At 44.9% G+C, this 14,083-nt stretch overlaps 1 protein-coding gene across 1 annotated transcript in view; it reads left to right on the forward strand.

The window, feature by feature from the left end:
- hspa12b (heat shock protein 12B) overlaps window positions 1-13,121 on the forward strand; it is a gene marked incomplete at its 5' end in the record, with an annotated part of 14,391 nt that extends 1,270 nt beyond the window's left edge. Inside the window, 9 exons of the mRNA XM_084155824.1 lie at window positions 890-1,073; window positions 4,987-5,073; window positions 7,003-7,107; window positions 7,527-7,615; window positions 7,783-7,952; window positions 9,091-9,194; window positions 9,318-9,508; window positions 10,280-10,473; window positions 10,789-13,121. Of these exons, the coding sequence (XP_084011950.1) occupies window positions 890-1,073; window positions 4,987-5,073; window positions 7,003-7,107; window positions 7,527-7,615; window positions 7,783-7,952; window positions 9,091-9,194; window positions 9,318-9,508; window positions 10,280-10,473; window positions 10,789-11,056 (1,392 nt within the window). The 3' untranslated portion in view covers window positions 11,057-13,121. The remainder of the gene's footprint in view (window positions 1-889; window positions 1,074-4,986; window positions 5,074-7,002; window positions 7,108-7,526; window positions 7,616-7,782; window positions 7,953-9,090; window positions 9,195-9,317; window positions 9,509-10,279; window positions 10,474-10,788) is intronic.
- Window positions 13,122-14,083: the final 962 nt, after the last annotated feature.

Genomic DNA, 14,083 nt, shown 5'->3' on the forward strand with positions numbered 1-14,083 from the left:
TCATCATACACTTTCTCCCCTCCACCTCCCCTCGACTCTCTTGTACCCAGCCCTCTTTACTCTCTCCTCTCCCCAGCACTCCCCTCCTCTTGCTTCGCAACCACCTGTCAGGACAATCCCTCTCCTCTCCTCTCCTCTCCTCTCCTCTCCTCTCCTCTCCAACCCCCAGTTCAGTCCTGTCAGGACAATCCCTCTCCTCTCCTCTCCAACCCCCAGTCCAACCCTGTCAGGACAATCCCTCTCCTCTCCTCTCCAACCCCCAGTTCAGCCCTGTCAGGACAACCCATCTCCTCTCCTCCCCTACTTGACTCCAATCTCAACCTGCTCCAATTACCAAATCCTCACTTTACTTCAGTCACTTTTGCCCCAAACCCAACAATTATTTATACTGCAACAACTTTATTTGAATCCATAAATGACACTGTAATCACACACTGTTTATCTAATCCTAAAATGTTTAGATTCAGCAGCTGTCTTACTCTATACCCCCTCTAACCCCCACTGTGCATACACCCTCTAACCCACACTATGCATACCCCATCTAAACCCCACTATGCATAACCTTGCTAACCCCCACTATGCATACCCCCTCTAACCCCAACTATGCATACCCCCTATAACTCCCACTATGCATACCCCCTCCAACCCCCACTATTCATACCCCCTCTAACCCCCACTATGCATACTCCCTCTAACCCCCACTAGTCATATCCCCTATAACCCCCACTATGCATACCCCCCACTCCCCCACCCTCTCTTTCCATCCCTACCTAACTCCCTCTCTCTCTCTCCAGGCTGATCTTGTCCCGAGGCTCAGAACCTGATAGAACCTCTAGAACCTTATATTTAGTAGCATTAATCCCCCCTCCCTCCGTCTCTCTCTCTCTAGGCTGGTCTGGTATCTCCTGACTCTCCAGAACAGCTCCTGATAGCTCTAGAACCAGAAGCAGCTTCCATCTACTGTCGCAAGCTCCACCTACACCAGGTGATTGACCTGAGCCTTCGGCCAATGACCAATGGCCTCAGCTTGGAGAGCGATGGGTGCCGCCCTTTTGACTCCAGCTTCAGACAAGGTGAGAGAGAGAGAGAGAGAGAGAGAGAGAGAGAGAGAGAGAGAGAGGAGAGGGAGGGAGGGAGGGAGGGGGAGGGAGGGAGGGAGAGAGAGAGAGAGAGAGAGAGAGAGAGAGAGAGAGAGAGAGAGAGAGAGAGAGAGAGAGAGAAGAGAGAGAGAAGAGAGAGAGAAGAGAGAGGAGAGAGAGAGAGAGAGAGAGAGAGAGAGAGAGAGAGAGAGAGAGAGAGAGAGAGAGAGAGAGAGAGAGAGAGAGAGAGAGAGAGAGAGAAGAGAGAGAGGATAGAGAGAGAGAGAGAGAGAGAGAGAGAGAGAGAGAGAGGCTTTGCCTTGAATGACTCTTTGCCTGTATGTGCTGTTACAGCAGTCCAGAAGTATGTGTGTTTTGTGTGGATGGACACACATACACCCACCCACACACAGGATATTGTAATTGGAACAAGGTGCTGTGAGACCATGATCTCACCCCCACTCTGCCCTGTTAGCTCGCTCTCTCTCATTTTTCTTTCTTTGTCAAACACTGTATAGCCTCAAAACATGTTGATCTCATGAATGGCCGGTCCTTGCGTCCATAGCTCTGGCTACGAATTTGAGGGTGGTTACATTTGTCCAGCCCCATCCCTCAGCTGTTTACCAAAACATTGGCAGGGAGTCCTATTTGTTGTTGTTTGAACTGTAGATTGCCCCTTTAAACGTCATCATTTATATTTTTCTTTCAGCCTTTCCTCCCATTTCCTCCTCTTTCAGCCTTTAGACGTTTCTTTCCTCCCGTTTCCTCTTCTCTTTCTGCCAATGTTGTAAGACAGCCTTAGTCAATTAAGAACTCTTATTTACGTATCTCTCTCTCTCGCTCGCTCGCTCTCTCTCTCTTCTTTGTATTTTTTTGCTGTAAAATGACTTCCAGACCCCTTATAAAAACACACAAGCACGCATGCACACACAGACACACAGACACACACAGACACACACACACACACACAGCCAATTTCAGCGGTCCCTGGTTATGTTATTCTGTTCAGCCTCATTACCATATGAGTAAGTATTGGCCAGGGTTCAAATTGTCCCCCCTCCACACACACACACACACCCTCCATATCCCCAATGTGTGTCTCATTTCAAAATCCCAGATGTCAAAGATACAATACAGGGCCTTGTCATTGTCCCAAAATAGACTGTATCAACAACAGAGACTGTATCAACAACAGAGACTGTATCAACAACAGAGACTGTATCAACAACATTTTAGTCATTTAGCAGACGCTCTTATCCAGAGCGACTTACAGGAGCAATTAGGGTTAAGTGCCCTGCTCAAGGGCACATCGACAGATTTTTCACCTAGTCGGCGATTAGAACCAGCAACCTTTTGGTTACTGGCACAACGCTCTTAACCACTAAACTACCTGCCCCAGAGCGACTTACAGTTAGCGCATACATTTTCATACTGGCCCCCCCGTGGGAATCGAACCCACAACCCTGCCGTTGCAAGCGCCATGCTCTACCAACTGAGCTACAACAGAGACTGCATCTACAACAAGGGTACTATGATTATAGTTTAGTTGAATCACTCCAGGACCAGGGTTGAAGCACAATGCCCTATCACCTCTGCTAATATCAACACATCACCTAACACTAACCACATTCGGTACGTTAAGAGCAAATCTCTGTCATTTTAACTCTCTCTCTCTCGCATCTCTACTATCTCTCTCCATTCCATCTTGGCTGCAGGGCAAGTCTTTACTCTGTTGTTTTCAGTGGTTGAAGCCATTTACTCTTGACAGTTAGTTAAAATTCTGACAGTTATGTCGGCTTGAACGTATTGGGTCGGTTCCAGGGCCCCCCTCACTAAAGTTTGAATGTGTTGGCTTGGGCTGTAGCCTGGTGGTTAAGCGCGTTGGGCCAGTAACGAAAGGTCGCTGGTTTGAATCCCCCGAGCCAACTAGGTAAATAAATGTGTCCTTTGAGCAAGGCACTTAATCCTAATTGCTCCTGTAAATCGCTCTGGATAAGAACGTCTGCTAAATGATGTAAACGTGTTCACGTATCTGCCACGGTTTAATGTTGTGGGTTGGTTGCGTTACAGTGACATGTATTTTGTGTCTGTTCTAGTTGTGTGTTTATTTTTATTTTTTATGTTGTCTGTTTTTTGTTGTTGTTGTATGTTGTTTGATTGTTATGATTTGGTTTGGTTGTTTTAAATGTTGTCTGTATGTTGTTTGATTGTTATGATTTGGTTTGGTTGTTTTAAATGTTGTCTGTATGTTGTTTGATTGTTATGATTTGGTTTGGTTGTTTTAAATGTTGTCTGTATGTTGTTTGATTGTTATGATTTGGTTTGGTTGTTTTAAATGTTGTCTGTATGTTGTTTGATTGTTATGATTCGGATTGGTTGTTTTAAATGTTGTCTGTATGTTGTTTGATTGTTATGATTTGGTTTGGTTGTTTTAAATGTTGCCTGTATGTTGTTTGATTGTTATGATTTGGTTTGGTTGTTTTAAATGTTGTCTGTATGTTGTTTGATTGTTATGATTCGGTTTGGTTGTTTTAAATGTTGTCTGTATGTTGTTTGATTGTTATGATTCGGTTTGGTTGTTTTAAATGTTGTCTGTATGTTGTTTGATTGTTATGATTTGGTTTGGTTGTTTTAAATGTTGTCTGTACGTTGTTTGATTGTTATGGTTTGGTTGTTTTAAATGTTGTCTGTATGTTGTTTGATTGTTATGATTCGGTTTGGTTGTTTTAAATGTTGTCTGTATGTTGTTTGATTGTTATGATTTGGTTTGGTTGTTTTAAATGTTGTCTGTATGTTGTTTGATTGTTATGATTTGGTTTGGTTGTTTTAAATGTTGTCTGTATGTTGTTTGATTGTTATGATTTGTTTGGTTGTTTTAAATGTTGTCTGTATGTTGTTTGATTGTTATGATTTGGTTTGGTTGTTTTAAATGTTGTCTGTATGTTGTTTGATTGTTATGATTTGGTTTGGTTGTTTTAAATGTTGTCTGTACGTTGTTTGATTGTTATGATTCGGTTTGGTTGTTTTAAATGTTGTCTGTATGTTGTTTGATTGTTATGATTTGGTTTGGTTGTTTTAAATGTTGTCTGTATGTTGTTTGATTGTTATGATTCGGTTTGGTTGTTTTAAATGTTGTCTGTACATTGTTTGATTGTTATGATTCGGTTTGGTTGTTTTAAATGTTGTCTGTATGTTGTTTGATTGTTATGATTTGGTTTGGTTGTTTTAAATGTTGTCTGTACGTTGTTTGATTGTTATGATTCGGTTTGGTTGTTTTAAATGTTGTCTGTATGTTGTTTGATTGTTATGATTTGGTTTGGTTGTTTTAAATGTTGTCTGTATGTTGTTTGATTGTTATGATTTGGTTTGGTTGTTTAAAATGTTGTCTGTATGTTGTTTGATTGTTATGATTCGGTTTGGTTGTTTTAAATGTTGTCTGTATGTTGTTTGATTGTTATGATTTGGTTTGGTTGTTTTAAATGTTGTCTGTATGTTGTTTGATTGTTATGATTTGGTTTGGTTGTTTTAAATGTTGTCTGTATGTTGTTTGATTGTTATGATTTGTTTGGTTGTTTTAAATGTTGTCTGTATGTTGTTTGATTGTTATGATTTGGTTTGGTTGTTTTAAATGTTGTCTGTATGTTGTTTGATTGTTATGATTCGGTTTGGTTGTTTTAAATGTTGTCTGTATGTTGTTTGATTGTTATGATTTGGTTTGGTTGTTTTAAATGTTGTCTGTACGTTGTTTGATTGTTATGATTCGGTTTGGTTGTTTTAAATGTTGTCTGTATGTTGTTTGATTGTTATGATTTGGTTTGGTTGTTTTAAATGTTGTCTGTATGTTGTTTGATTGTTATGATTTGGTTTGGTTGTTTTAAATGTTGTCTGTATGTTGTGTGTGTTCAAGCGCGTGAGCAGCTGAGGAAAGCGAGACACAGCAGAACTTTCCTGGTAGAGAGGGGCACTGGAGAACTCTGGTCAGAGATGCAGACTGGTGAGTCACACACAGTCAGACAGAACACAGACAGACATAAGGTGGTAGACAGTGAGACAGGCTTTGAGGGCCAGGGTCAAAATAATCAACTCTTCAACCCCCCAATGCGCCTAAAAACTCCCTAAACCGGCCCCATCTCTCTTCTCACTGAGCCATGACAGGAGTCTGGAGAGCCACGCGCCCTCTCTGACCCCTACTACCCTCACTCCCTTCCTGACACACACACACACACACACACACACACACACACACACACACACACACACACACACACACACACACATACACACACACACACACACACACACACACACATCACGGCCGGAAAGGGTTTGGCCCTTGAGACTCTCCTCTACAACTCCATTGTAAATAAACTCCCCCCCCCCCCCCCCCCCCCCCCTCCTTCCTTTCTCTCCTCTCCTCCCAATTCTTACTCAATTACTCACCCTTTTCACCAAATATTGTCTTTCCTCCCTCTCTTTCCTCCCTCTCTTTCTCCTCCCTCTTTTTCCTCCCTCTCTTTCTCCTCCCTCTCTTTTCTCCCTCTCTTTCTCCTCCCTCTCTTTCTCCTCCCTCGCTTTCCTCCCTCTCTTTCCTCCCTCTCTTTCCTCCCTTTCTTTCTCCTCCCTCTCTTTCCCCCCTCTTTCCTTCCTCTCTCTCTTTCCTCCCTCTCTTTTTTCCCTCTCTTTCTCTTCCCTCGCTTTCCTCCCTCTCTTTCCTCCCGCTCGTTCTCCTCCCTCTCTTTCTCCTCCCTCTCTTTCCCCCCTCTTTCCTCCCTCTTTCCTTTCTCTCTCTCTTTCCTCCCTCTCTTTCTCCTCCCTCTCTTTCTCCTCCCTCTCTTTCCCCCCACTTTCCTCCCTCTTTCCTTCCTCTCCCTCTTTCCTCCCTCTTTCCTCCCTCTCTTTCCCCCCTCTCTTTCCTCCCTCTCTTTCCTCCCTCTTTTTCCTCCCTCTCTTTCCCCCCTCTATTTCCTCCCTCTTTCCTTCCTCTCTCTCTTTCCTCCCTCTTTCCTCCCTCTCTTTTCTCCCTCTCTTTCTCCTCCCTCTCTTTCTCTTCCCTCGCTTTCCTCCCTCTCTTTCCTCCCTCTCTTTCCTCCCTCTCTTTCTCCTCCCTCTCTTTCCCCCCTCTTTCCTCCCTCTTTCCTTCCTCTCTCTCTTTCTTCCCTCTCTTTCTCCTCCCTCTCTTTCTCCTCCCTCTCTTTCCCCCCTCTTTCCTTCCTCTCCCTCTTTCCTCCCTCTTTCCTCCCGCTCTTTCCCCCCTCTCTTTCCTCCCTCTTTTTCCTCCCTCTCTTTCCCCCCTCTATTTCCTCCCTCTCTTTCCTCCCTCTCTTTCCTCCCTCTCTTCCCCTCCAGTCTCTCTCCTCCTTCCTCACCTCTCCCCCCATCTCTCTCCTCCTTCCTCACCTCTCCCCCCATCTCTTTCCTCCCTCCCTCACCAGTAGGGTGGGGTCAGCGCCAGTTGAGAATAAGTTCCAGCCTTATCTCTATAGCTAGAACCATACACACACACACACACACACACACACACACAATCTCAGCTATTGTAATGCCTGGGAGCTGTTTATGCTTGGGAGGCTGACTCATAACAAACACTCATGGCGTACTCAGACCTCCATCAGAGAGGAAACACACACTGTCAAATACACACACACACACACTGACAGATGAAACCCCTGCATACTAAGAAAAGGAGAGCCCCTTCAAATTGTATTACTTTCTTAAACTCCATGAGACACAAAAAAAAAACTTTCAAGATCTAGGGATGAATGATTCAGAAAGACACTCAAACTTACTGATCTTTCATGGTTTGTGTGTGTGCGCACGCGTGTTCGTGCGTGTGTGTGTGTGCGCGTGTTCGTGCGTGTGTGTTCGTGGGTTTATGTGCGCGTATGTGTGCGCGTGTGTGTGTGTGCGTGTGTTTTCTCCCCAGGTGACCGGTACATAGTGGCAGACTGTGGAGGAGGAACACTAGACCTGACGGTTCACCAGATAGAACAGCCCCAGGGGACACTGAAGGAACTCTACAAGGTCTCAGGTAACGACCTTACCTTAGATAACTTACCTCCCGAGTGGCGCAGTGGTCTAAGGCACTGCATCTCAGTGCTAGAGGCGTAACTACAGACCCCCTGGTTCGTATCACAATCCGGCTGTGATTGGGAGTCCCATAGGGCGGTGCACAATTGGCTGGGGTAGGCCGTCATTGGAAATTAGAATTTGTTCTTAACTGACTTGCCTAGTTAAAAAAAAAAGTATATATATACAGTACCTAACTGTTCAGAGAGAAGCCCCAGGGAATACTACAAGGTCTCAGGTAACGACCTTAGATACCTTACCTTAGATACCTTACCTTAGATACCTTACCTTAGATACCTTACCACATTAGATAAATGACCTATGGGGTGAATACATTTTTAGGAAACTCATAATGTGTTTTTGTTCACATGCTTATTTCAGGGGGTCCATACGGGGCGGTCGGCGTCGACCTAGCCTTCGAGGCCATGCTTTGTCAGATCTTCGGAGAAGACTTTATCAAGAGCTTCAAGGTAATTGGTAGAGCATAGAGCATGGTGCTTGCAACGCCAGGATCGTGGGTTTGATTCCCGCTGGGGCCACCCATATACATATATTTTTTTAAATTCACAAATGATTGTAAATTGCTTCGGTTAATAGCGTCTGCTAAATGGCATTCCTTTTTTTTATTTTATTAAAGGCGAAGCGTCCCGCAGCATGGGTGGACCTGACCATCGCGTTCGAGGCTCGTAAACGCACGGCCACGCCGGGGAGATCCAACGCGCTGAACATCTCTCTGCCCTTCTCCTTTATCGACTTCTACAAAAGATACAGAGGAGAGAGTGTGGAGACGGCCCTGCGCAAGAGCAAGTATGTAGTGGTGAGAGAAGGGCTGTGTGTGTGTAGTGTGGAGACCAAGTATGTAGTGGTGAGAGAAGGGCAGTGTGTGTGTAGTGTGGAGACCAAGTATGTAGTGGTGAGAGAAGGGCTGTGTGTGTGTGGTGTGGAGACCAAGTATGTAGTGGTGAGAGAAGGGCAGTGTGTGTGTAGTGTGGAGACCAAGTATGTAGTGGTGAGAGAAGGGCAGTGTGTGTGTGGTGTGGAGACCAAGTATGTAGTGGTGAGAGAAGGGCAGTGTGTGTGTGGTGTGGAGACCAAGTATGTAGTGGTGAGAGAAGGGCTGTGTGTGTGTGGTGTGGAGACCAAGTATGTAGTGGTGAGAGAAGGGCTGTGTGTGTGTGGTGTGGAGACCAAGTATGTAGTGGTGAGAGAAGGGCTGTGTGTGTGTGGTGTGGAGACCAAGTATGTAGTGGTGAGAGAAGGGCAGTGTGTGTGTGGTGTGGAGACCAAGTATGTAGTGGTGAGAGAAGGGCTGTGTGTGTGTGGTGTGGAGACCAAGTATGTAGTGGTGAGAGAAGGGCAGTGTGTGTGTGGTGTGGAGACCAAGTATGTAGTGGTGAGAGAAGGGCTGTGTGTGTGTGGTGTGGAGACCAAGTATGTAGTGGTGAGAGAAGGGCAGTGTGTGTGTGGTGTGGAGACCAAGTATGTAGTGGTGAGAGAAGGGCTGTGTGTGTGTGGTGTGGAGACCAAGTATGTAGTGGTGAGAGAAGGGCTGTGTGTGTGTGGTGTGGAGACCAAGTATGTAGTGGTGAGAGAAGGGCTGTGTGTGTGTGGTGTGGAGACCAAGTATGTAGTGGTGAGAGAAGGGCAGTGTGTGTGTGGTGTGGAGACCAAGTATGTAGTGGTGAGAGAAGGGCTGTGTGTGTGTGGTGTGGAGACCAAGTATGTAGTGGTGAGAGAAGGGCAGTGTGTGTGTTTGACCTCTTTCCCTGTGTGAGGATGAACAAAATAAACCCCTCTCTCTATATCAGTACGAACATAGGAAAGGGGTCGTCTCACCCCTGCATGTCTCCTTTTCTGGTCTCTCTCTCTCTCTATTTATCCGGGCGAGTCAATTAATTACAAATTCTTATTTACAATGTCTCTCTCTCTCTCTCTCTCTCTCTAGCATGAACATAGTGAAGTGGTCGTCTCAGGGAATGCTACGTCTCACTCCTGAAGCCATGAATGAACTGTTCCAACCCACCATTAACAACATCATCAAGCACATTGGTGAGACACACACACACACACTAACTTTATTTGGTCTCACAATGTAGCATAAGGGTCACATTTTATATAAACGTCAATATTGACATGTTGGTCTCCTCTCCTCTCCTCTCCTCTCCTCTCCAGAGGAGTTGATGCAGAGACAGGAAGTGCAGGGTGTTCGCTTCCTATTCCTGGTCGGGGGTTTCGCTGAGTCGCCCATGTTGCAGCAGGCGGCCCAGAAAGCTTTGGGGCAAATGTGTCGCATCATCATCCCTCAGGATGTGGGTCTGACCATACTGAAGGGAGCTGTGTTGTTCGGACTGGACCCCACCGTGGTGAGAGTATACACACACACACACACACACACACACACACACACACCGTGGTACGTACAGTCACACCGTGGTACGTACAGTCACACCGTGGTACGTACAGTCACACCGTGGTACGTACAGTCACACCGTGGTACGTACAGTCACACCGTGCACACACACCCACGCACACACAACGTGGTATGCACACACACACAGTCTTGTATAACTGACCTTGTGGGGACACACAATTCAGTCCCATTCAAAATCCTATTTTCCCTAACCCCTAACCCTATACCTAACCTTAACCTTAACCTAAAAACCTAACCCTAGCTCTTAACCTTAAACCTAATTCTAACCCTAACCCAAACACTAATTCTAATCTTAACCCTAAACCCCCTAGAAATAGCATTTGACCTTGTGGGGACTAACAAAATGCCCCCAGTTGGTGGACTTCTGGTCCCCACAAGTATAGTTAAACACGTCCACTCTCAACCCCACATGGCTGCATCTCAATTGTATTTCCTTATTTCCTTGATTCCTCATTCCTCGTCTCCTTCTCAAAAGGTTCCTCCCCTCTGAACCTCCAATGGGTTGAGAAGGAGGTGAGGACAGAGGATGTGAGGAATCAAGGAAATACAATTGAGATTCACCTCCTGTTCTAAACATTTCCCCTCTTCCTCCCTCCTGGTGCTATGACATCACCAACCATTCTAACCAATCCCCGCTCTCTCTCCTCTCCCCGTTGTGGCACCCTGTTCTAAACATTTCCCCTCTACCTCTACCTCCCTTCAGGTGCGTGTGCGTCGCTGCCCTCTGACCTATGGCGTTGGGGTTCTAAACCGCTTCGTGGAGGGTCGACACCCCCGGGACAAACTATTGGTCAAGGAGGGCCGTGATTGGTGCACCGACATCCTCGACAGATTTGTCTCTGTTGACCAATCAGTGGCTTTGGGCGAGGTCGTGAGGCGGAGCTACACGCCGGCTAGGTCGGGTCACACACACACACACACACACACACACACACACACACACACACACACACACACACACACACACACACACACACACACACACACATACACACACACACACACACACACACACACACACACACACACACACACATACACACAGCAAAGCCGGGTAACACAAACACAGCGAGGTCGGGTCAGACACAGCATGGCTGAGAAGGGCTTGGGGACCTGACACTCTCTGCAGTGCCATACACACACACACACACACACACTGCTCACAACAAACTAATAGAGACTCACCAAACCTTCTCCTCCCCCTCTCTCTAGATCTGGTCAGAGGAAGATCATCATCAACATCTACTGCAGCGTCAGCGACGACGTTGTTTACATCAGCGACCCTGGAGTGAGGAAGTGCGGCGCGATCACTCTGGATCTACCGGATGCGTTGCCGGGGACGGTTGACGGCGCGGAGAGAAGTGAGAGGAGAGAGATCCGAACCACGATGCAGTTCGGAGACACAGAGATCAAAGTGATGGCGGTGGACATGGCGACCAATCGGACGGTCCGAGCCGCCATCGACTTCCTTTCTAATTGAGGAGACTAAGTACAAGGTCAAAGGATAAAGAAGGAGGAAGTAGGAAGTGGACCCACGAGGGATACGTCGAAGTCGAAGATCCAGGATCAATTACATTTTTTTTATATTGAGTCTAGGCATGATGTGACATTTTAAGTGACAACAAGACCTTCAAACTGCTCAACATCACAATTTATTTTTCACATCCAAACAAAACATCTCATACTGATCTAGGATCAGGTCCCTCTGGGAGTGACTGCTGCCTGAATATAGTGGGCTTGTTGGAGACCACTGCCGAGTCCCGACTGACCGATCCGCAAATCACCTTGCACCATCAATAACTTCATGATTATTTGCAGATAAGTCAGTCAGCATTTACCCACAATGCATCACGGATCAAATCCTCGCTCTCGAACATGGCCACAGACATTTACCTGTATCTAGTTCCAGTGCCTCTGTCTTCAAGTCAACTGATGATATATTAATAATAATAGTACCTATGTCTTTGTTGTAGTGCCACCTAGTGGGCAGCCGGATCGAACGACCAGCTGAGCAAGCTCTTTCCATTCTCTGTATGGAGAAATAAACGGAACTATGGACTGGTTGAGACGAGGACTGACAGATATACGCTATGAATATATCTGAACCATTGATTGTATACGCTAGTAAATTGTACCTTTTTTTATATAAAGTTGCTAGAAGGAAATGTAGGCCTCTTGGAAAAAAACACCAAATAAGGTATGATCACAACAGTGTATACGTTGTGTTCCTGCAGCTATCTTGATTGATCATGTATTTTAATACTCTTCTTTATATGAAATATTATCCTTTTATGTATAAAGAACTATCTTAAGAAATAACCCGTTTTATAGATTGTTTATCGAAGATAACCATATTATGGCATTTCAAATCCCAATGTCAGTTAAAGGTAGAATCCTCAGTTAAAACAATAACAAAGCTGTCGCCCATTTTGGTCAAAGCCTGAGGGATGGGCTTGGAAAAATGTAAGGACTCACAACCATAGACAGAGCTATGGATGCAAGGACTGACCATCCATGATATCAAATGTAATAGCTTTAACCATGTTGAGGCTACACTCTGTTAGTTTGCATTTACATTGTTAACAAACATTTGGAGTAAAAGAAGCTTATATATTTTGGGTTCTCGTGGAGTAAGATAGCTGAACTAAACTCATGAGGTATATACAATAGGTTATAGCGCATTCAGAAAGTATTCACACCCCTCGACTTTTTCCACATTTAGTTACAAAGTGAGATTAAAATTGATTTGTAACTTTTTTGTCAATGATCTACACAAAATACTCTATAATGTCAAAGTGGAGGAAAAATTATAATATTTATAAAAAATATTCAATAAAACATTATCTTGATTAGATAAGTATTCAACCCCCTGAGTCAATACATGTTACAATCACCTTTGGCAGCGATTTCAGCTGTGAGTCTCTAAGAGCTTTGCACACCTGGATTGTACAATATTTGCACATTATTCTTTTTAAAATTCTTCAAGCTCTGTCAAGTTGGTTGCCATTTTCAAGTCATGCCATAGATTTTCAAGACGATTTAAGTCAAAACTGTAATTAGGCCACTCAGGAACATTCAATGTCGTCTTGGTAAGCAACTCGTGTAGATTTGGCCTTGTGTTTTAGGTTATTGTCCTGCTGAAAAGGTGCATTCGTCTCCCAGTGTCTGTTGGAAAGCAGACGGAACCAGATTTTCCTCTAGGATTTTGCCTGTGTTTAGCTCTATTCTGTTTCTTTTTATCCTAAAAAACTCCCTAGTCCTTGCCGATGACAAGCACACCCATAACATGACGCAGCTGCCACCATGCTTGAAAATATGAAGAATGTTATTCAGTGATATGTTGGATTTTCCCCAAACATAACACTGTATTCAGGACAAAGCTAATTTCTTACATTTTCACTTTAGTGCCTTATTGCAAACAGGATGCATGTTTTGGAATGTTTATATTCTGTACAGGCTTCTTTTAACTCTGTCAATTAGGTTAGCATTGTGGAGTAACTACAATGTTGTTGATCCATCCTCAGTCTTCTATCACAGCCATTAAACTCTGTATGTTTTAAAGTCACCATTTGCCTCAGTGTGAAATCCCTGAGCGGTTTCTTTCCTCTCCGGCAACTGAGTTAGGAATGACACCTGTATCTTTGTAGTGACTGGGCGTATTGATATACCATCCAAAGAGTAATTAATAACTTCACCGTGCTCAAAGGGATATTCAATGTCTGCTTTTTTTTTCTTCTTACCCATCTACCAATAGGTGCCCTTCTTTAAGAGGCATTAGAAAACCACCCTGGTCTTTGTGGTTGAATCTGTGTTTGAATTTCACTGCTCGACTGAGGGACCTTACAGATAAATGCGTGTTGTATACAGAGATGAGGTAGTCATTCATTATTGCACACAGTCCATGCAACTTGTGACTTGTTAAGCACATTTTTGCTCCTGAACTTACACTGAACCAAAAATCGGTTGGTCACAGATACCTTTAAAAAAAGGTAGGGGCGTGGATCAGAAAACCAGTCAGTATCTGGTGTGACCATCATTTGCCTCATGCAGCGCTACACATCCCCTTCGCATAGAGTTGATCAGGCCGTTGATTGTGGCCTGTGGAATGTTGTCCCACTCCTCTTCAATGGCTGTGCGAAGTTGCTGGATATTGGCGGGAACTGGAACACGCTGTCGTACCAGTTGATCCAGAGCATCCCAAACATGCTCAATGGGTGACATGTCTGGTGAGTATGCAGGCCATGGAAGAACTGGGACATTTTCAGCTTCCAGGAATTGTGTACAGATCCTTGCGACATGGGGCTGTGCATTATCATGCTGAAACGTGAGGTGATGGCGGCGGATGAACGATACGACAATGGGCCTCAGGATCTCTGTGCATTCAAATTGCCAAAGATAAAGTGCAGTTGTGTTCGTTGTCCATAGCTTATGCCTGCCCATACCATAACCCCACCATGGGGCACTCTGTTCACAACGTTGACGTCAGCAAACCGCTCGCCCACACACT

This window comes from Coregonus lavaretus, assembly GCF_964263955.1.
Source record: "Coregonus lavaretus genome assembly, chromosome: 39".
Classification (NCBI taxonomy): Eukaryota; Metazoa; Chordata; class Actinopteri; order Salmoniformes; family Salmonidae; genus Coregonus; species Coregonus lavaretus.